At 41.0% G+C, this 23351-nt stretch overlaps 1 protein-coding gene across 3 annotated transcripts in view; it reads left to right on the top strand.

The window, feature by feature from the left end:
• The window catches only part of ahnak (AHNAK nucleoprotein), a 37529-nt gene extending 14956 nt beyond the window's left edge, over positions 1-22573 (top strand). Inside the window, exons 6-7 of one of the 3 annotated variants that reach the window (XM_044205253.1) lie at positions 17-2900; positions 3186-22573. In XM_044205253.1, coding sequence (XP_044061188.1) covers positions 17-2900; positions 3186-21592 — 21291 coding nt within the window. In that variant the 3' untranslated portion in view covers positions 21593-22573. Of the gene's footprint in view, positions 1-16 lie in introns of all 3 variants that reach the window. The other 2 variants (XM_044205254.1, XM_044205252.1) reach the window with 2 other exon arrangements.
• The last annotated feature ends 778 nt before the right edge of the window (positions 22574-23351 follow it).

The following is a 23351-nucleotide window of genomic DNA, read 5'->3' as shown; positions in this document are numbered from 1 at the left end:
TATGTTCTATCAACAGAGTGGGGATGATGACGACTATAAGAGAATATACACAAAAAAGATTAAACCAAGGCTGAAGTCTGAAGACCTTGCAGAGGGAGTAGATGTTCGCACAGAGCGGCATAGCAGCACAAGCAGCGATGGCAGCACAATTACTACCATCACCCGCCGTATCACTACCTACACTGTGGATATGCCGGGTGGCATAAGTGAGCAACTTGAACTTTCAAGCCCAGAGTTCAAGGGGCTAAGGCATGAATCTGGAGATGGCTCTCCTCGTATCAGAATCCCACATGGCAGCCCTTCAGGTAAAGTGGGAGCAGAAGAGGGAGTTTTTGAGTCAAGCAATGTCTCTTACACTGGGCCACAAGTTAGCTCCACAGAGACACACTGGAGCAGTGGGGGAGTTCAGACTACAACTATTACAAGAGAGGGAGAAAGAGAAAGAGGTACAGGTCTCAAATTTAAAGGGGCTAACTTTGGAGTAACAGGGGGTAAAGGCCAGGGAGGCTTTGAGTACTCAAGAGGGAGTGGAGAGAAAGGAGATGGAAGCATTCAGGTGTCAGAAACAAGCACAACACTAAGAGACAGTGCAAACACTGGTAATAGGTATGTAACGGTAGGAGGGTTGGGAGGTGCAGCGGTAACCTCAACTGATGAGAACAGAGGGTCAATTAGTATGTCATTACCAGGAAAAAGCATGCAGATTATGACTTCATCCATGGATAAAACACAGGAGGGAAGTGTTGACACCAGTTTAGGTGAGAGGACAAAGGTAAAGGTATCTGAAACTACCATCAGTCACCCACAGGCAAAGGGATCGGGTAGTATTGATATTCCGAATGTCAGACATGGTGGAGGTTCCATAGATATTGATACTGAATTGAGAGGTGGCAGGATAGGAGGATCAGCAATAACAGTAGGCAATGTTACCTCAGGATATTCCTCAGGGCCAGGCAAGATTTCTATGGCAGGTGTGGATGTCAACCTTACAGGTTCAAAGTTGAAAGGTGAGGTTGATCTACCGAGCACAAAGGGAGGAATAAAAGCATCTGGAATAGACACTGACGTTCCAGGCTATGAAACTGAGGGCACTGTGAGTGGCATAAAAATGTCAACAATCAAGATGCCTGTGTTTGGAATGAAAGGAATCAAGAAAGGGGGAACTAGTGTTGAAGTTAAACTCAGTGGTGAAGCAGATATGTCAGTACCAGTAATACATGAAGAGGTGCAAAAGCCAGAACTAGACTTCAAAGGGACAGATATGCAGATCAAAGGTCCTAGTGCTAACACTGCAGGACCAGTTGTAAATGTAAAACTTCCAGAAGCTGACAGTGACTTCAAATCACCTGAAATAAACTCTAGCATTCAAACCAAAGTACCAAAGAGTGATAGCAAATACAAAATGGAGGTGTCAAAGGTTAAAATTCCATCTACAGATGTAAACCTGAAGGGTTCTAAGGTAGAGGGAAATATTGATGTAACAGTGCCAAAGACTGAGGGAGAAATAAAGGCACCCAAAGTAGACATTAAAGGTCCAGCTATAAATATTGAGGGGAAAGAAGGGGATTTAAAAATGCCTCAGATAAAGATACCATCATTTGGGGCCAAGGGACCAAAAGTTGATGTAAAAACTTCTGTGGTTGACATTAAAGCACCAGAAGTTGATGGTGGGGACTCTGATGTAAAAACTGAAGGACTGAAATTCAAGATGCACTCCAAAACAGGACCCACAATGCCAGAATGGGATATCAGTCTGAAAGGAACTGAGGTAAAGGGAGATGTGGATGTGTCAGTTCCAAAGATTGAAGGACACACAACAAAGCCTGAAGTTGAGATCAAAGGACCAGAAGTTGACATCGAAAGGCATAAAGGTGGATTTGAGCCGAAAATCAAAATGCCATCGTTTGGCTTTAAAGGTCCTAAGGTGGAAGCTGCAGATGTTGATATAAAACTTACCAAACCTGAAATTGATGTCAAGACACCTGAGGTTCACATTAAAGCATCCGAAGTTAATGTTGAAAGCCCAGATGTAGACATAAAAGCTCCCAAAGTGGATATTGACATTGAGAGACCTGAAGGTGGATTCAACTGTCCAAAATCTACAATGCCATCCATTGGCCTGAAAGGTCCAAAACTTGAAGGTGATGTGGCTGTTTCTGTACCAAAGACTAAAGGAGACATAACAGCACCTGCAATTGACGTCAAAGGTCCACAAATTGATATTAAAGGGACAAACAGTGGTGTTGAAATTCCAAAAATCAAAATGCCAACATTTGGTACAAAGGTCAAGGGTCCAGATCTCAACCTTCCCAAAGGTGAAATTATTGTAAAAACACCGGAATTGGACGTTAAAGCTCCAGTGATTGATGCTGAAGGCCATGAACTCAAAGGACCTAAAATTAAAATACCATCCATAAAAGGATCAAAGATGCCAGATGTGGATATCAAACTTGAAGGTCCGAAAGTTGAAGGAGATGTGGATGTATCAATGCCAAAGATTGAAAGACACATGAAAGCTTCTGAAGTGGATAATGAAGTACCAGATGTTGACCTTGAGGGCTATAAAAGTGGATTCAAACTGCCTAAAGTAAAAATTCCATCATTTGGAATTAAAAGTCCAAAAGTGGAGGGGCCAGAAGTCGATATTGGTCATCCAAAAGCTGACATTAATGTGAAAGCTCCCGATGTGGACATCAAAGGGCCAAAAATCTCGAAGCCGGATGTGGATTTACATGTCAAAGATCCTAAACTTAAAGGTGATGTGGATGTGTCAAGGCCAAAGATTGAAGGACAGACAAAAACACTTGATGTAGACGTTAAAGGTCCACAGGTTGATATTGAGGGGCCAAAGGGTGGATTTGAAATGCCTAAAATCAAAATGCCATCATTTGGCTTCAAAGGTCCAAAAGTGGAGGGGCCAGAAGTCGATATTGGTCATCCAAAAGCTGACCTTAATGTGAAAGCTCCTGATGTGGACATCAAAGGGCCAAAAATCTCGAAGCCGGATGTGGATTTACATGTAAAAGATCCTAAAATTAAAGGTGATGTGGATTTGTCAAGGCCAAAGATTGAAGGACAGATAAAAACACTTGATGTAGACGTTAAAGGTCCACAGGTTGATATTGAGGGGCCAAAGGGTGGATTTGAAATGCCTAAAATCAAAATGCCATCATTTGGCTTCAAAGGTCCAAAAGTGGAGGGTCCAGATGTTGATATAAACCTTCCCAAAGCAAACATTGACATGAAAGCACCTGCTGTTGACATTAAAGGACCAGAGGTCGATATTGAGGGGCCAAAGGGTGGATTTGAAATGCCTAAAATCAAAATGCCATCATTTGGCATAAAAGGTCAAAAAGTGGAGGGTCCAGATGTTGATATAAACCTTCCCAAAGCAAACATTGACGTGAAAGCACCTATCATTGACATTAAAGGACCAGAGGTCGATATTGAGGGGCCAAAGGGTGGATATGAAATGCCTAAAATCAAAATGCCATCATTTGGCATAAAAGGTCCAAAAGTGGAGGGTCCAGATGTTGATATAACCCTTCCAAAAGCTAACATTGACATGAAAGCTCCTGATATGGACATTAAAGCTCCGGAGACTGATATTGAAGGACCTGATGAAAAAATCAAAGGACCCAAATTCAACATGCCATCCATTTCAGGGCCGAAAATATCCATGCCAAATGTGGATTTCAATCAGAAAAGTCCCAAACTCAAAGGTGATGTGGATTTGTCAGCTCCGAAGATTAAAGAAGACATAAAAACACCTGAATTTGACATCAAAGGTCCACAGGTTGATATTAAGGGGCCAAAGGGTGGATTTGAAAAGCATAAAATCAAAATGCCATCAATATCAGGGCCCAAGATGCCAGATTGGGATATTAGTCTGAAAGGACCAAAAGTAAAGGGAGATGTCGATGTGTCAGTTCCAAAGATTGAGGGTGACATAAAAGCTCCCAAGGTCGATATTGAAGGACCAGATGTTGACATTGAGGGCCACAAAGGAGGATTTAAAATGCCTAAATTTAAAATGCCATCCTTTGGGGTGAAAGGTCCAAATGTTGAAGGGCCAGAAGTTGATGTTAGCCTCCCGAAAGCTGATATTGATATTAAAGCCCCTGAAATGGACATCAAAGGACCAGATTTTGACATTGAGGGTCCAAGTGGAAAAATCAAAGGACCCAAATTCAACATGCCAACCATTTCAGGACCGAAACTTTCCATGCCAGATGTGGATTTCAATCTGAGAGGACCCAAACTCAAAGGTGATGTGGATTTGTCAGCTCCAAAGATTGAAGGAGACATAAAAACACCTGAGTTGGACATCAAAGGTCCAAAGGTTAATATTGAAGGTCCAAAAGGTGGATTTGAAATGCCTAAAATCAAAATGCCATCATTTGGCTTCAAAGGTCCAAAAGTGGAGGGTCCAGATGTTGATATAAATCTTCCCAAAGCAAACATAGACGTGAAAGCACCTGGCGTTGACATTAAAGGACCAGAGGTTGACATTGAAGGACCAGATGCAAAACTGAAAGGACCCAAATTCAGCATGCCAACAATTTCTGGACCGAAAATCTCCATGCCAAATGTTGATTTCAATCTGAAAGGTCCCAAACTAAAAGGTGATGTGGATATGTCAACTCCAAAGGTAGAGGGAGCCATAAAAACACCTGAAGTTGACATCAAAGTTCCAGAGGTTGACATTAAAGGACCAAAGGATGGATTTGAAATGCCTAAAATCAAAATGCCATCTATATCAGGACCCGAGCTGCCAGATTGGAATATTAATCTCAAAGGTCCCAAAATGAAGGGAGATGTCGATGTGTCAGTTCCAAAGATTGAGGGTGACATAAAAGCTCCCAAGGTTGATATTGAAGGACCAGATGTTGACATTGAGGGCCATGCAGGAGGATTTAAAATGCCCAAATTTAAAATGCCATCCTTTGGGGTGAAAGGTCCAAATGTTGAAGGGCCAGAAGTTGATGTCAGCCTCCCGAAAACTGATACTGAGATTAAAGCACCTGAGTTGGATATCAAAGGACCAGATTTTGACATAGAGGGTCCAAGTGGTAAAATCAAAGGACCCAAATTCAACATGCCAACCATTTCAGGACCCAAACTTTCCATGCCAGATGTTGATTTCAATCTGAGAGGACCCAAACTCAAAGGTGATGTGGACTTGTCAGCTCCAAAGATTGAAGGAGACATCAAAACACCTGAGTTTGACATGAAAGGTCCAAAGGTTGATATTGAAGGTCCGAAAGGTGGATTTGAAATGCCTAAAATCAAAATGCCATCATTTGGCTTCAAAGGTCCAAAAGTGGAGGGTCCAGATGTTGATATAAACCTTCCCAAAGCAAACATTGACGTGAAAGCACCTGACTTTGACATCAAAGGACCAGAGGTTAATATTGAAGGGCCGAAGGGTGGATTTGAAATGCCTAAAATCAAAATGCCATCAATTTCAGGACCCACAATGCCAGATTGGGATATTAATCTGAAAGGGCCCAAAATAAAGGGAGATGTCGATATGTCAGCTCCAAAGATTGAGGGTGACATAAAAGCTCCCAAGGTCGATATTGAAGGACCAGATGTTGACATCGAGGGCCACAAAGGAGGATTTAAAATGCCCAAATTTAAAATGCCATCCTTTGGGATGAAAGGTCCAAATGTTGAAGGGCCAGAAGTTGATGTCAGCCTCCCAAAAGCTGATATTAAAATTAAAACCCCTGAGTTGGATATCAAAGGACCCGATATGGACATTGAGAGTCCAAGTGGAAAAATCAAAGGACCCAAATTCAACATGCCAACCATTTCAGGACCGAAACTTTCTATGCCTGATGTTGATTTTAATCTGAGAGGACCCAAAATCAAAGGTGATGTGGATTTGTCAGCTCCTAAGATTGAAGGAGACATAAAAACACCTGACGTTGAGGTCAAAGGACCAGAGGTTAATATTGAAGGGCAAAAAGGTGGATTTGAAATGCCTAAAATCAAAATGCCATCAATATCAGGGCCCAAGATGCCAGATTGGGATATTAATCTGAAAGGGCCCAAAATAAAGGGAGATGTTGATTTGTCAGCTCCAAAGATTGAGGGTGACATAAAAGCTCCCAAGGTCGATATTGAAGGACCAGATGTTGACATCGATGGCCACAAAGGAGGATTTAAAATGCCTAAATTTAAAATGCCATCCTTTGGGATGAAAGGTCCAAATGTTGAAGGGCCAGAAGTTGATGTCAGCATCCCGAAAGCTGATATTGAGATAAAAGCCCCTGAGTTGGATATCAAAGGATCAGATTTTGACATTGAGGGCCCAAGTGGTAAACTCAAAGGACCCAAATTCAACATGCCAACCATTTCAGGACCCAAACTTTCCATGCCAGATGTTGATTTCAATCTGAGAGGACCCAAACTCAAAGGTGATGTGGATTTGTCAGCTCCGAAGATTGAAGGAGACATAAAAACACCTGAGTTGGACATCAAAGGTCCACATGTCGATATTGAAGGTCCAAAAGGTGGATTTGAAATGCCTAAAATCAAAATGCCAACATTTGGCTTCAAAGGTCCAAAGGTGGAGGGTCCAGATGTTGATATAAACCTTCCCAAAGCAAACATTGACGTGAAAGCACCTGACGTTGCCATCAAAGGACCAGAGGTTAATATTGAAGGGCCGAAGGGTGGATTTGAAATGCCTAAAATCAAAATGCCATCAATTTCAGGACCCACAATGCCAGATTGGGATATTAATCTGAAAGGGCCCAAAATAAAGGGAGATGTCGATATGTCAGCTCCAAAGATTGAGGATGACATAAAAGCTCCCAAGGTCGATATTGAAGGACCAGATGTTGACATCGAGGGCCACAAAGGAGGATTTAAAATGCCCAAATTTAAAATGCCATCCTTTGGGATGAAAGGTCCAAATGTTGAAGGGCCAGAAGTTGATGTCAGCATCCCAAAAGCTGATATTAAAATTAAAACCCCTGAGTTGGATATCAAAGGACCCGATATGGACATTGAGAGTCCAAGTGGAAAAATCAAAGGACCCAAATTCAACATGCCAACCATTTCAGGACCGAAACTTTCTATGCCTGATGTTGATTTTAATCTGAGAGGACCCAAAATCAAAGGTGATGTGGATTTGTCAGCTCCTAAGATTGAAGGAGACATAAAAACACCTGACGTTGAGGTCAAAGGACCAGAGGTTAATATTGAAGGGCAAAAAGGTGGATTTGAAATGCCTAAAATCAAAATGCCATCAATATCAGGGCCCAAGATGCCAGATTGGGATATTAATCTGAAAGGGCCCAAAATAAAGGGAGATGTTGATTTGTCAGCTCCAAAGATTGAGGGTGACATAAAAGCTCCCAAGGTCGATATTGAAGGACCAGATGTTGACATCGATGGCCACAAAGGAGGATTTAAAATGCCTAAATTTAAAATGCCATCCTTTGGGATGAAAGGTCCAAATGTTGAAGGGCCAGAAGTTGATGTCAGCATCCCGAAAGCTGATATTGAGATAAAAGCCCCTGAGTTGGATATCAAAGGACCAGATTATGACATTGAGGGCCCAAGTGGTAAACTCAAAGGACCCAAATTCAACATGCCAACCATTTCAGGACCCAAACTTTCCATGCCAGATGTTGATTTCAATCTGAGAGGACCCAAACTCAAAGGTGATGTGGATTTGTCAGCTCCGAAGATTGAAGGAGACATAAAAACACCTGAGTTGGACATCAAAGGTCCACATGTCGATATTGAAGGTCCAAAAGGTGGATTTGAAATGCCTAAAATCAAAATGCCAACATTTGGCTTCAAAGGTCCAAAAGTGGAGGGTCCAGATGTTGATATAAACCTTCCCAAAGCAAACATTGATGTGAAAGCACCTGACATTGACATTAAAGGACCAGACGTTAATATTGAAAGGCCGAAGGGTGGATTTGAAATGCCTAAAATCAAAATGCCATCAATTTCAGGACCCAAGATGCCAGATTGGGATATTAATCTGAAAGGGCCCAAAATAAAGGGAGATGTTGATTTGTCAGCTCCAAAGATTGAGGGTGACATAAAAGCTCCGAAAGTTCATATTGAAGGACCAGACGCTGACATTGAGGGCCACAAAGGAGGATTTAAAATGCCTAAATTTAAAATGCCATCCTTTGGGATGAAAGGTCCAAATGTTGAAGGGCCAGAAATTGATGTCAACCTCCCGAAAGCTGATATTGAGATAAAAGCCCCTGAATTGGACATCAAAGGACCAGATTTTGACATTGAAGGTCCAAGTGGTAAACTCAAAGGACCCAAATTCAACATGCCAACCATTTCAGGACCCAAACTTTCCATGCCAGATGTTGATTTCAATCTGAGAGGACCCAAACTCAAAGGTGATGTGGATTTGTCAGCTCCAAAGATTGAAGGAGACATAAAAACACCTGAGTTGGACATCAAAGGTCCACAGGTTGATATTGAAGGTCCGAAAGGTGGATTTGAAATGCCTAAAATCAAAATGCCATCATTTGGCTTCAAAGGTCCAAAAGTGGAAGGTCCAGATGTTGATATAAACCTTCCCAAAGCAAACATTGATGTGAAAGCACCTGGCGTTGACATTAAAGGACCAGAGCTAAATATTGAAGGGCCAAAGGGTGGATTTGAAATGCCTAAAATCAAAATGCCATCAATATCAGGACCCAAGATGCCAGACTGGGATATAAATCTGAAAGGGCCCAAAATAAAGGGAGATGTTGATGTGTCAGCTCCAAAGATTGAGGGTGACATAAAAGCTCCCAAGGTTGATATTGAAGGACCAGATGTTGACATTGAGGGCCACAAAGGAGGATTTAAAATGCCTAAATTTAAAATGCCATCCTTTGGGGTGAAAGGTCCAAATGTTGAAGGGCCAGAAGTTGATGTCAGCCTCCCGAAAGCTGATACTGAGATAAAAGCCCCTGATTTGGATATCAAAGGACCAGATGTTGACATTGAGGGCCCAAGTGCTAAACTCAAAGGACCCAAATTCAACATGCCAACCATTTCAGGACCCAAACTTTCCATGCCAGATGTGGATTTCAATCTGAGAGGACCCAAACTCAAAGGTGATATGGACTTGTCAGCTCCAAAGATTGAAGGAGACATAAAAACACCTGAGTTGGACATAAAAGGTCCACAGGTCGATATTGAAGGTCCGAAAGGTGGATTTGAAATGCCTAAAATCAAAATGCCATCATTTGGCTTCAAAGGTCCAAAAGTGGAGGGTCCAGATGTTGATATAAACCTTCCCAAAGCAAACATTGACGTGAAAGCACCTGACTTTGACATTAAAGGACCAGAGGTTAATATTGAAGGGCCAAAGGGTGGATTTGAAATGCCTAAAATCAAAATGCCATCAATATCAGGACCCAAGATGCCAGACTGGGATATTAATCTGAAAGGGCCCAAAATAAAGGGAGATGTCGATTTGTCAGCTCCAAAGATTGAGGGTGACATAAAAGCTCCCAAGGTTGATATTGAAGGACCAGATGTTGACATTGAGGGCCAAAAAGGAGGATTTAAAATGCCTAAATTTAAAATGCCATCCTTTGGGGTGAAAGGTCCAAATGTTGAAGCGCCAGAAGTTGATGTCAGCCTCCCGAAAGCTGACATTAATATTAAAGCCCCTGAGTTGGATATCAAAGGACCAGATATTGACATTGAGAGTCCAAGTGGAAAAATCAAAGGACCCAAATTCAACATGCCAACCATTTCAGGACCGAAACTTTCCATGCCAGATGTGGATTTCAATCTGAGAGGACCCAAACTCAAAGGTGATGTGGATTTGTCAGCTCCAAAGATTGAAGGAGACATAAAAACACCAGAAGTTGACATCAAAGGACCAGAGGTTAATATTGAAGGTCCAAAAGGTGGATTTGAAATGCCTAAAATCAAAATGCCATCATTTGGCTTCAAAGGTCCAAAAGTGGAGGGTCCAGATGTTGATATAAACCTTCACAAAGCAAACATTGACATTAAAGCACCTGATGTTGACATTAAAGGGCCAGCGGTTAATATTGAAGGGCCGAAGGGTGGATTTGAAATGCCTAAAATCAAAATGCCATCAATATCAGGACCCAAGATGCCAGATTGGGATATTAATCTGAAAGGGCCCAAAATAAAGGGAGATGTCGATGTGTCAGCTCCAGAGATTGAGGGTGACATAAAAGCTCCCAAGGTCGATATTGAAGGACCAGATGTTGACATCGAAGGCCACAAAGGAGGTTTTAAAATGCCTAAAATGAAAATGCCATCCTTTGGGATGAAAGGTCCAAATTTTGAAGGGCCAGAAGTTGACGTCAGCCTCCCGAAAACTGATATTGATATTAAAGCCCCTGAATTGGATATCAAAGGACCAGATTTCGACATTGAGGGTCCAAGTGGTAAAATCAGAGGACCCAAATTCAACCTGCCAACCATTTCAGGACCCAAACTTTCCATGCCAGATGTGGATTTCAATCTGAGAGGACCCAAACTCAAAGGTGATGTGGACTTGTCAGCTCCAAAGATTGAAGGAGAAATAAGAACACCTGAGCTTGACATTAAAGGACCAGAGGTTAATATTGAAGGTCCAAAAGGTGGATTTGAAATGCCTAAAATCAAAATGCCATCATTTGGCTTCAAAGGTCCAAAAGTGGAGGGTCCAGATGTTGATATAAATCTTCCCAAGGGAAACATTGATGTGAAAGCACCTCATTTCGACATTAAAGGACCAGAGGTTGACATCGAAGGACCGGATGCAAAACTCAAAGGACCCAAATTCACCATGCCAACCATTTCAGGACCAAAACTTTCCATGCCAGATGTGGATTTCAAGGTGAGAGGGCCCAAACTCAAAGGTGATGTGGATGTGTCAGCTCCAAAGATTGAGGGAGAGATAAAAGCACCTGAAGTTCAGATCAGAGGTCTTAACGTTGACTTTGAATCTCCAGAGGGACAACTCAGTGGGCCAAAGGTGAAGTTACCAAAAATGACTGGACCAAAAATATCATTGCCAGATACTGACATCAATCTGAAGGGACCAAAGTTGAAGAGTGATTTGAAAGGGGATGTTCAATTGCCAAAAGCTGAACTTGAGGGACCAGATGTCACAATTGATGCTCCGGAAATTGGTGCAAAGAAAACAAAATTTAAAATGCCAAAGTTTGGATTCAAGGGTCCAAAGATAAAGACCCCAGAAACTGATGTGAAAATGGTAAAAGGGGATATCAGCATCAAAGGGAAGACTGGTAGCTCTGAAGGTCTTGATCTTGACCTGGGATTGACTGGTCCGAAAACTAAAGGATCCAAATTCAAGATGCCAAAATTTGGTTTCAAAGGCCCAAAGGTTGAAATGCCAGAAGTTGATATTAATCTTTCCAAAGCTGGCACTGAGATAAATTCTCCAGATGTTGACATTGAAGGACCAGATGTTAAAATTGAGAATCCTGATGGCAAAATCAAAGGAACAAAACTCAAAATGCCACATATCTCAGGACCAAAAATTTCCATGCCAGACGTGGATATCAATCTGAAAGGACCAAAACTTAAAGGAGATGTGAATGTGAAAGGTCCTAAGATTGAGGGTGACATAGAAGCTCCTAAAATAGACATCGAAGTACCAGACATTGACATTGAGAGTCCAAGTGGTAAGATCAAGGGACCAAAATTCAAGATGCCAACTATCTCAGGACCGAAAATATCCATGCCAGATGTGGATTTCAATCTGAAAGGTCCCAAACTCAAAGGTGATATGGATGTGTCAGCTCCAAAGATAGAGGGAGACATAAAAACAACTGAAGTTGACATCAAAGGTCCAGAGGTTGATATTAAAGGGCCAAAGGGTGGATTTGAAATGCCTAAAATCAAAATGCCATCAATATCAGGACCCGAGCTGCCAGATTGGAATATTAATCTCAAAGGTCCCAAAATGAAGGGAGATGTCGATGGGTCAGCTCCAAAGATTGAGGGTGACATAAAAGCTCCCAAGGTTGATATTGAAGGGCCAGATGTTGACATCGAGGGCCAAAAAGGAGGATTTAAAATGCCTAAATTTAAAATGCCATCCTTTGGGATGAAAGGTCCAAATGTTGAAGGGCCAGAAGTTGATGTCAGCCTCCCAAAAGCTGACATTAATATTAAAGCCCCTGAGTTGGATATCAAAGGACCAGATATTGACATTGAGAGTCCAAGTGGTAAACTCAAAGGACCCAAATTCAACATGCCAACCATTTCAGGACCCAAACTTTCCATGCCAGATGTTGATTTCAATCTGAAAGGTCCCAAAATCAAAGGTGATATGGATGTGTCAGCTCCAAAGATTGAAGGAGACATAAAAACACCAGAGTTGGACATCAAAGGTCCACAGGTTGATATTGAAGGTCCAAAAGGTGGATTTGAAATGCCAAAAATCAAAATGCCATCATTTGGCTTCAAAGGTCCAAAAGTGGAGGGTCCAGATGTTGATATAAACCTTCCCAAAGCAAACATTGACGTGAAAGCACCTGACATTGACATCAAAGGACCAGAGGTTAATACTGAAGGGCCCAAGGGTGGATTTGAAATGCCTAAAATCAAAATGCCATCAATATCAGGACCAAAGCTGCCAGATTGGGATATTAATCTGAAAGGGCCCAAAATAAAGGGAGATGTTGATTTGTCAGCTCCAAAGATTGAGAGTGACATAAAAGCTCCCAAGATCGATGTTGAAGGACCAGAAGTTGACATCGAGGGCCACAAAGGAGGATTTAAAATGCCTAAAATGAAAATGCCATCCTTTGGGATGAAAGGTCCAAATGTTGAAGGGCCAGAAGTTGATGTCAGCCTCCCGAAAGCTGACATTAATATTAAAGCCCCTGAGTTGGATATCAAAGGACCAGATTTTGACATAGAGGGCCCAAGTGGTAAACTCAAAGGACCCAAATTCAACATGCCAACCATTTCAGGACCCAAACTTTCCATGCCAGATGTGGATTTCAATCTGAAAGGTCCGAAACTCAAAGGTGATGTGGATTTGTCAGCTCCAAAGATTGAAGGAGACATAAAAACACCTGAGTTTGACATCAAAGGTCCAAAGGTTGATATTGAAGGTACGAAAGGTGGATTTGAAATGCCTAAAATCAAAATGCCATCATTTGGCTTCAAAGGTCCTAAGGTAGAGGGCCCAGATGTTGATATAAACCTTCCCAAAGCAAACATTGATGTGAAAGCACCTGATGTTGACATTAAAGGACCAGAGGTTAACATTGAAGGACCAAAGGGTGGATTTGAAATGCCTAAAATTAAAATGCCATCAATATCAGGACCCAAGATGCCAGATTGGGATATTAATCTGAAAGGGCCCAAAATCAAGGGAGATGTTGATTTGTCAGCTCCAAAGATTGAGGGTGACATAAAAGCTCCCAAAGTCGATGTTGAAGGACCAGAAGTTGACATCGAGGGCCACAAAGGAGGATTTAAAATGCCTAAAATGAAAATGCCATCCTTTGGGATGAAAGGTCCAAATGTTGAAGGGCCAGAAGTTGATGTCAGCCTCCCGAAAGCTGACATTAATATTAAAGCCCCTGAGTTGGATATCAAAGGACCAGATTTTGACATAGAGGGCCCAAGTGGTAAACTCAAAGGACCCAAATTCAACATGCCAACCATTTCAGGACCCAAACTTTGCATGCCAGATGTGGATTTCAATCTGAAAGGTCCGAAACTCAAAGGTGATGTGGATTTGTCAGCTCCAATGATTGAAGGAGACATAAAAGCACCTGAGTTTGACATCAAAGGTCCAAAGATTGATATTGAAGGTCCGAAAGGTGGATTTGAAATGCCTAAAATCAAAATGCCATCATTTGGCTTCAAAGGTCCTAAGGTAGAGGGCCCAGATGTTGATATAAACCTTCCCAAAGCAAACATTGATGTGAAAGCACCTGATGTTGACATTAAAGGACCAGAGGTTAACATTGAAGGACCAAAGGGTGGATTTGAAATGCCTAAAATTAAAATGCCATCAATATCAGGACCCAAGATGCCAGATTGGGATATTAATCTGAAAGGGCCCAAAATAAAGGGAGATGTTGATTTGTCAGCTCCAAAGATTGAGGGTGACATAAAAGCTCCCAAAGTCGATATTGAAGGACCAGATGTTGACATTGAGGGCCACAAAGGAGGATTTAAAATGCCTAAATTTAAAATGCCATCCTTTGGGATGAAAGGTCCAAATGTTGAAGGGCCAGAAGTTGATGTCAGCCTCCCGAAAACTGATATTGAGATTAAAGCTCCTGAGTTGGACATTAAAGGACCAGATATGGACATTGAGGGCCCAGGCGGTAAAATTAAAGGACCCAAATTCAACATGCCAACCATTTCAGGACCAAAACTTTCCATGCCAGATGTGGATTTCAATCTGAAAGGACCCAAACTCAAAGGTGATGTGGATTTGTCAGCTCCAAAGATTGAAGGAGACATAAAAACACCTGAGCTTGACATCAAAGGTCCACAGGTTGATATTGAAGGTCCAAAAGGTGGCTTTGAAATGCCTAAAATCAAAATGCCATCATTTGGCTTCAAAGGTCCAAAAGTGGAGGGTCCAGATGTTGATATAAACCTTCCCAAAGGAAACATTGATGTTAAGGCACCTGACATTGACATCAAAGGACCAGATTTTGACATTGAGAGTCCAAGTGGTAAAATCAAAGGGCCCAAATTCAACATGCCAACCATTTCAGGACCCAAACTATCCATGCCAGATGTTGATTTCAATCTGAGAGGACCCAAACTCAAAGGTGATGTGGATTTGTCAGCTCCAAAGATTAAAGGAGACATAAAAACACCTGAGTTGGACATCAAAGGTCCACAGGTTGATATTGAAGGTCCGAAAGGTGGATTTGACATGCCTAAAATCAAAATGCCATCACTTGGCTTCAAAGGTCCAAAGTCGGAGGGTCCAGATTTTGATATAAATCTTCCTAAAGCTAACATTGATGTGAAAGCACCTGACGTTGACATTAAAGGGCCAGAGATTGATATTGAAGGCCCTGATGCAAAACTCAAAGGACCCAAAATCAAAATGCCATCAATATCAGGACCCAAGATGCCAGATTGGGATATTAATCTGAAAGGGCCCAAAATCAAGGGAGATGTTGATTTGTCAGCTCCAAAGATTGAGGGTGACATAAAAGCTCCCAAAGTCGATATTGAAGGACTAGATGTTGACATTGAGGGCCACAAAGGAGGATTTAAAATGCCTAAATTTAAAATGCCATCCTTTGGGATGAAAGGTCCAAATGTTGAAGGGCCAGAAGTTGATGTCAGCCTCCCGAAAGCTGATATAGATATTAAAGCTCCTGAATTGGATATCAAAGGACCAGATATTGACATTGAGAGTCCAAGTGGTAAAATCAAAGGACCCAAATTCAACATGCCAACCATTTCAGGACCCAAACTTTCCATGCCAGATGTGGATTTCAATCTGAGAGGACCCAAACTCAAAGGTGATGCGGATTTGTCAGCTCCGAAAATTAAAGGAGACATACAAACACCCGAGTTTGACATCAAAGGTCCACGGGTTGATATAGAAGGTCCAAAAGGTGGATTTGAAATGCCTAAAATCAAAATGCCATCATTTGGCTTCAAAGGTCCAAAGGTGGAGGGTCCAGATGTTGATATAAACCTTCCTAAAGCAAACATTGATATTAAAGCACCTGACATTGACATTAAAGCGCCAGAGATTGACGTTGCAGGCCCTGACACAAAACTCAAAGGACCCAAAATCAAAATGCCATCAATATCAGGACCCAAGATGCCAGATTGGGATATTAGTCTGAAAGGGCCCAAAGTAAAGGGAGATTTGGATGTGTCAGTTCCAAAAATTGAGGGAGACATAAAAGCCCCAAAACTGGATATTGAAGGACCAGATGTTGACATTGACAGCCACAAAGGAGGATTTAAAATGCCTAAATTTAAAATGCCATCCTTTGGGATGAAAGGTCCAAATGTTGAAGGGCCAGAAGTTGATGTCAACCTCCCGAAAGCTGATATTGATATTAAAGCCCCTGAGTTGGATATCAAAGGACCAGATTTTGACATTGAGAGTCCAAGTGGTAAAATCAAAGGACCCAAATTCAACATGCCAACCATTTCAGGACCGAAACTTTCAATGCCAGATGTTGATTTCAATCTGAGAGGACCCAAACTCAAAGGTGATGTGGACTTGTCAGCTCCAAAGATTGAAGGAGACATCAAAACACCTGAGTTGGACATCAAAGGTCCACAGGTTGATATTGAAGGTCCGAAAGGTGGATTTGAAATGCCTAAAATCAAAATGCCATCATTTGGCTTTAAAGGTCCAAAAGTGGAGGGTCCAGATGTTGATATAAACCTTCCTAAAGCTAACATTGATGTTAAAGCACCTGATGTTGATAATAAAGGACCAGAGATTGATATTGAAGGCCCTGATGCAAAACTCAAAGGACCCAAAATCAAAATGCCATCAATATCAGGACCCAAGATGCCAGATTGGGATATTAGTCTGAAAGGGCCCAAATTAAAGGGAAATGTCGATGTGTCAGTTCCAAAGATTGAGAGTGACATAAAAGCTCCCAAGGTCGATATTGAAGGACCAGATGTTGACATTGACAGCCACAAAGGAGGATTTAAAATGCCTAAATTTAAAATGCCATCCTTTGGGATGAAAGGTCCAAATGTTGAAGGGCCAGAAGTTGATGTCAGCCTCCCGAAAACTGATATTAATATTAAAGCCCCGGAGTTGGATATCAAAGGACCAGATATTGACATTGAGAGTCCAAGTGGTAAACTCAAAGGACCCAAATTCAACATGCCAACCATTTCAGGACCAAAACTTTCCATGCCAGATGTGGATTTCAATCTCAGAGGACCCAAACTCAAAGGTGATGTGGATTTGTCAGCTCCAAAGATTAAAGGAGACATAAAAACACCTGAGTTGGACATCAAAGGTCCACAGGTCGATATTGAAGGTTCGAAAGGTGGACTTGACATGCCCAAAATCAAACTGCCATCATTTGGCTTCAAAGGTCCAAAGGTGGAGGGTCCAGATGTTGATATAAACCTTCACAAAGCAAACCTTAATGTTAAGGCACCTGACGTTGACATTAAAAAACCAGAGATTGACATTGCAGGCCCTGATGCCAAACTGAAAGGACCAAAATTCAAACTGCCATCAATGTCAGGACCCACAATGCCAGATTGGGATATCAATCTGAAAGGGCCCAAAGTAAAGGGTGATTTGGATGTGTCAGTTCCAAAAATCGAGGGAGATATAAAACCTCCCAAGGTCGATATTGAAGGACCAGATGTTGACATTGAGGGCCACAAAGGAGGATTTAAAATGCCTAAATTTAAAATGCCATCCTTTGGGGTGAAAGGTCCAAATGTTGAAGGGCCAGAAGTTGATGTCAGTCTCCCAAAAGCTGATATTGATATTAAAGCCCCTGAATTGGATATCAGAGGACCAGATTTTGACATTGAGAGTCCAAGTGGTAAAATCAAAGGACCCAAATTCAACATGCCAACCATTTCAGGACCGAAACTTTCAATGCCAGATGTTGATTTCAATCTGAGAGGACCCAAACTCAAAGGTGATGTGGACTTGTCAGCTCCAAAGATTGAAGGAGACATCAAAACACCTGAGTTTGACGTCAAAGGTCCAAAGGTTGATATTGAAGGTCCGAAAGGTGGATTTGAAATGCCTAAAATCAAAATGCCATCATTTGGCTTCAAAGGTCCAAAAGTGGAGGGTCCAGATGTTGATATAAACCTTCCTAAAGCAAACATTGATGTGAAAGCACCTGACGTTGACATTAAAGCTCCAGAGATTGACGTTGAAGGCCCTGATGCAAAACTCAAAGGACCCAAAATCAAAATGCCTTCAACATCAGGACCCAAACTGCCAGATTGGGATATTAGTCTGAAAGGGCCCAAAATAAAGGGAAATGTCGATGTGTCAACTCCAAAGATTGAGGGTGACATAAAAGCTCCCAAGGTTGATATTGAAGGACCAGATGTTGACATCGAGGGCCAAAAAGGAGGATTTAAAATGCCTAAATTTAAAATGCCATCCTTTGGGATGAAAGGTCCAAATTTTGAAGGGCCAGAAGTTGATGTCAGCCTCCCGAAAGCTGATATTAATATTAAAGCCCCTGAGTTGGATATCAAAGGACCAGATATTGACATTGAGAGTCCAAGTGGTAAAATCAAAGGACCCAAATTCAACATGCCAACCATTTCAGGACCGAACATTTCCATGCCAGATGTTGATTTCAATCTGAGAGGACCCAAACTCAAAGGTGATGTGGATTTGTCAGCTCCGAAGATTGAAGGAGACATAAAAACACCTGAGTTTGACGTCAAAGGTCCAAAGGTTGATATTGAAGGTTCGAAAGGTGGATTTGAAATGCCTAAAATCAAAATGCCATCATTTGGCTTCAAAGGTCCAAAAGTGGAGGGTCCAGATGTTGATATAAACCTTCCCAAAGCAAACATTGATGTGAAAGTACCAGATGTTGACATTAAAGGACCAGATTTTGACATTGAGAGTTCACGTTGTAAAATCAAAGGACCGAAATTCAATATGCCAACCATTTCAGGACCGAAACTTTCCATGCCAGATATGGATTTGAAAGGTCCCAAACTCAAAGGTGATGTGGATATGTCAGTGCCAAAGATAGAGGGGGACATTGAAACACCTGACTTTGACATCAAAGGTCCACAGGTTGATGTCAAAGGGCCTAAGGGTGGATTTGAAATGCCCAAAATGAAAATGCCATCATTTGGCTTCAAAGGTCCAAAGGTGGAGGGTCCAGATGTTGATATAAACCTTCCTAAATCTAACATTGATGTTAAAGCACCTGACGTTAACATTAAAGGGCCAGAGATTGATGTTGAAGGACCTGATGCAAAACTCAAAGGACCAAAATTCAAACTGCCATCAATGTCAGGACCCACAATGCCAGATTGGGATATTAGTCTGAAAGGGCCCAAAGTAAAGGGAGATGTCGATGTGTCAGTTCCAAAAATCGAGGGTGACATAAAAGCTCCCAAGGTTGATATCGAAGGACCAGATGTTGACATTGACAGCCACAAAGGAGGATTTAAAATGCCTAAATTTAAAATGCCATCCTTTGGGATGAAAGGTCCAAATGTTGAAGCGCCAGAAATTGATGTCAGCCTCCCGAAAACTAATATTGATATTAAAGCCCCTGAGTTGGATATCAAAGGACCAGATTTTGACATTGAGAGTCCAAGTGGTAAAATCAAAGGGCCCAAATTCAACATGCCAACCATTTCAGGACCGAAACTTTCCATGCCAGATGTTGATTTCAATCTGAGAGGACCTAAACTCAAAGGTGATGTGGACTTGTCAGCTCCAAAGATTGAAGGAGACATAAAAAAACCTGATTTGGACATCAAAGGTCCAGAGGTTAACACTGAAGGGCCTCAGGGTGGATTTGAAATGCCTTCAATCACAATGCCATCATTTAATATTAAAGGTCCAAAATTGGAGGGTCCAAATGTTGATGTAAACCTTCCCAAAGCTAACATTGATGTGAAAGCACCTGGGGTTCACGTTAAAGCTCCAGGGATTGATATTGAAGGCCCTGATGCAAAACTCAAAGGACCCAAATTCAACATGCCATCCATTTCAGGACCAAAAATATCCATGCCAAATATGGATTTTAACCTGAAAACTCCCAAAGTCAAAGGAGATGTGGATGTGTCACCTCCAAAGGTTGAGCAAGTCATAAAAACACCTGAAGTTGACATCAAAGGTCCAGAGGTTGATATTGAAGGGCCAAAGGGTGGATTTGAAATGCCCCAAATCAAAATGCCATCATTTGGCTTCAAAGGTCCGCAGGTGGAGGGTCCAGGCATTGACGTCAACCTTCCCAAATCAAATATTGATTTTAATGCACCTGATCTCGATATCAACCTAAAGGGATCTAAAGTCAAAGGAAAGATGGATGCATCAGTGCCCAAATTGGAAGGCCATATCAAAGGTCCAAATGCAAACATTACAGTACCCACCGTTACTATGGAAGGTATGTCTACTGACCCTTTAAAGACAGGTGTTACATTTCCCAAATTCAAAGGTCCTAAGTTTGGAATGAAATCCCCAGACGTGGAGGGGCCTGAATCCATGGTTAAGACACCCATGTTCAGTGTGGGAGCAAAAGGTTCCAAAACAGAAGTTAGTCTCCCAGATACTGAAGCAAGTCTTGATGCCCCTGATATTGATATCAATGTAAAAGGGAAAAAGGGTAAATTCAAACTTCCTAAAGTGAAAGGAAAGGCAAAGAAACCTGATGTTGACATAGAAACACCAGCAGTAGATCTGGATGTAGACACACCTAATATACATGTCAAAGGTAGAAAGGTAAAGAAGCCTCTTTTTGGTAAGCTTCATTTTCCTGATGTGGAATTAGATATCAAATCACCAAAAATGAAAGGCGATGGATCTTTATCAGAAGGATTGAAATCACCTGAGATAGATTTGCCATCTGCTAGCTTGAACACCACCATTGAGGGTTCTGGTACTGACAGTCCAAATCTTCATTTGGAAGGGCCAGATGTGAAATTAAAGACTCCTAATATTAAAATGCCAAATGTGAACGTGTCTACTTCTGATATTGATGCAAATCTAAACAGACAAGGAGAGGCAGCCATGTCTGCAGGTTTTAAAGGAAAAAAAATAAATGTGAAAGGTGGTGCAGAGATTGATGCAGGTGTTTCAGGGGGCAGTGCCACTGGTGGCCTTCATTACCCAGAGGGTACTGTTACATTTCCCAAAATGAAGGTACCAAAATTTGGTATTGCTCTGCCTCAGTTGGAAGGGCAGCAAGGTGGAGGAAATGTTGAATCAGAACTTGCAGCTAGTGGAGGCATAAACATACAGTCTCCATCTGTTAGTTCCCAAGTCAGTTCACAAAATATTGAGGTTCCCAGTCCAGAACTGAGGCACAGTGAAGGCAAAGTAAAGGTAAAGATGCCAAAATTTTTTGGCAAATCAAAAGTAAAGGGCAGTAGTGCAGGTGACCTTCGGGGACCAGAGGTAGAACTGAGTACTAGTGGAAAAGGTGGTAAGGTCTCTAAAGACCTAAGTGTACATACTGGTGAACTGATGGGTGGGAAATTTGAGTTAGAGGGTGACCCTGGACTCAGTGTGTCAACTAAAGCCAAGTCAGCCTCACTGGATCTATTTAAGAAATCAAGGCATCGGTCTTCTTCTCTGAGTGATGAGGGGGGGCTTGCAGTTAGTTCTCCTTCAGGTCACTTAGAAGCTGAGGGTGGCGACATTTCATTAGACCTAGGAGGAAGCAAAGTCAAAGGAAAGAAAGGCAAGTTGAAGTTTGGCACATTTGGAGGTTTTGGTTCAAAGTCAAAGGGGTCATATGAAGTGACACTTGGTGAGGACAGTGAAGCAGGAATGGAAGGCAGTGCAGGTGTTTCTCTACCCTCTAAAAAATCGAGATTGTCTTCATCTTCCAGCAGTGACAGTGGTTCAAGAGGTGGTTTCAGGTTCCCAAGACTTGAACTATCTGTTTCACCAAAAAAATGATTAATTATGAGGCAAATTAAACTCTCTCATGTACACACAAATACCCTCTCCTAAAATGTCAAATTCATCAAACTCTTTAAAACCTAAGGGGTCATACACAGTCATCTCAATACAATTAACTACAAGTAATTATTTTTTTCAGTAATTAGACAGGAGTGCATGAGATTGTTTAAAATACCTTCAAACTGTAAATAAGATGAATTTGTATTGTAATAATAAATATTGTTTTTTGTACATAGTCCAGATTTATTGAACATATGCCATCTCACCAAATTTTCACCAATAGTTTATTACAGGGTTTGTCATTTTGTCCTATTTCATTTTATCAAATGAATGTTGTTAATGAACGGGTATGGTATATTTGTATCCAGGGGTCTATTGCACAGAACAGATAGTTACAATAGTTATTTTGAAGGAAAATGTTATTTGTACACAAATATTAAACAGTTACCAGTTTTTTATGTAAGAAATGATTTTATTTTCAAGCTTTTATATTATATAATCAGTGCAGAAGCATAGTGACGCAACATAGAGCTGGCCCTTTATAACACATTCTAAAGAGTGATGGTGTTGTATATACCATAATTGCAAAGACAATCACTGTTTGGAAACTGTCAACTCTCTCAAGCGCTGTCAGTACTTTTATTCACCCTTAAATTCTGTGCTAATTACCAAAAATATGCATTTGCTTAATTTGTTTCAAACATGTTTTGTTTCCTAATTCTGTGTCATTTTACTTCTTACCTATTTTATGATCCTCTGTATTTTATTTCCATAATTTCCCATCACTCTCTCTTTGTACACAAACCTTATGATTACGTAAAAAAATGTCACAAATAAACTGTCCATTTTTTATGTCATTTGTTTGCAAACAAAATCTGTGTTGATAGAGAGTTGATGGAGATAGAGTATGATTCTTTGGGTCTATTCTTTTGTGTGCATTCTGCCAAATAAACTAAATAAAAAGATTTATTGAATTTATAACGTTTCTTAAATCAGTATTTGCCAGTGCCTTAATCATGTGATATGATATGATATGATATGACATGGGCAATACTTTATTGGGTTTTCATTTTCATCCTTCATCCACTAAGTTTTCCATGTGTCTAAGGCCATTATACTCTCAAATTTATTTCAGTGAAAACTTTATTCAGTGGTGACGCAGGCTTTTGAATTATTACTTATTTTTGATTATGATATACTCATTAGGAATCAATTAATCAATTAATCCAGCTGAATTATCATTCGTAGCCTATATTCCCACAGGTCTCCTGTTTTTATTCTCTAATAATAAACTGAACTGAATAGACAGAGATACTGCAACAACCATTAGTTTTTCTGATGGTGATTGCTTTGACTTATGTGAGGAAATGCAAACTAGTGTACCATATATGAACTATGAGTGTGGGAATAGCTCATATAAATTGCATTTGTGCAATTAATTTCATATGCCCTCCACAACAGGCCACGTGCATATCTACTGCATATTGATAAAATAACAGGTTGGAATGGTAAAAAAACAAACAAAAATGCTTGAATAAAAGGTTAAACAAAAGAACCCAGAGAATGATGCCAGCATGTGACATGGCACAGTTGTTATGCTGTTACCAAACCAGAAACAAGAAGCTTGTTTTGCAATAAAAACTTCTGGGATTTAACTGACAGGAGATAGGGCACTTAATGCTAGCAAAAGATCAGCATTGCACTCAGTCAAAAAATAAATAAAAATACAAATAGCAAAAACCACTTGCTTACCGCA

The sequence above is a fragment of the Siniperca chuatsi genome, linkage group LG8 (assembly GCF_020085105.1).
Source record: "Siniperca chuatsi isolate FFG_IHB_CAS linkage group LG8, ASM2008510v1, whole genome shotgun sequence".
Taxonomy (NCBI): domain Eukaryota; kingdom Metazoa; phylum Chordata; class Actinopteri; order Centrarchiformes; family Sinipercidae; genus Siniperca; species Siniperca chuatsi.
This window is presented reverse-complemented; position numbering and strand designations above follow the sequence as displayed.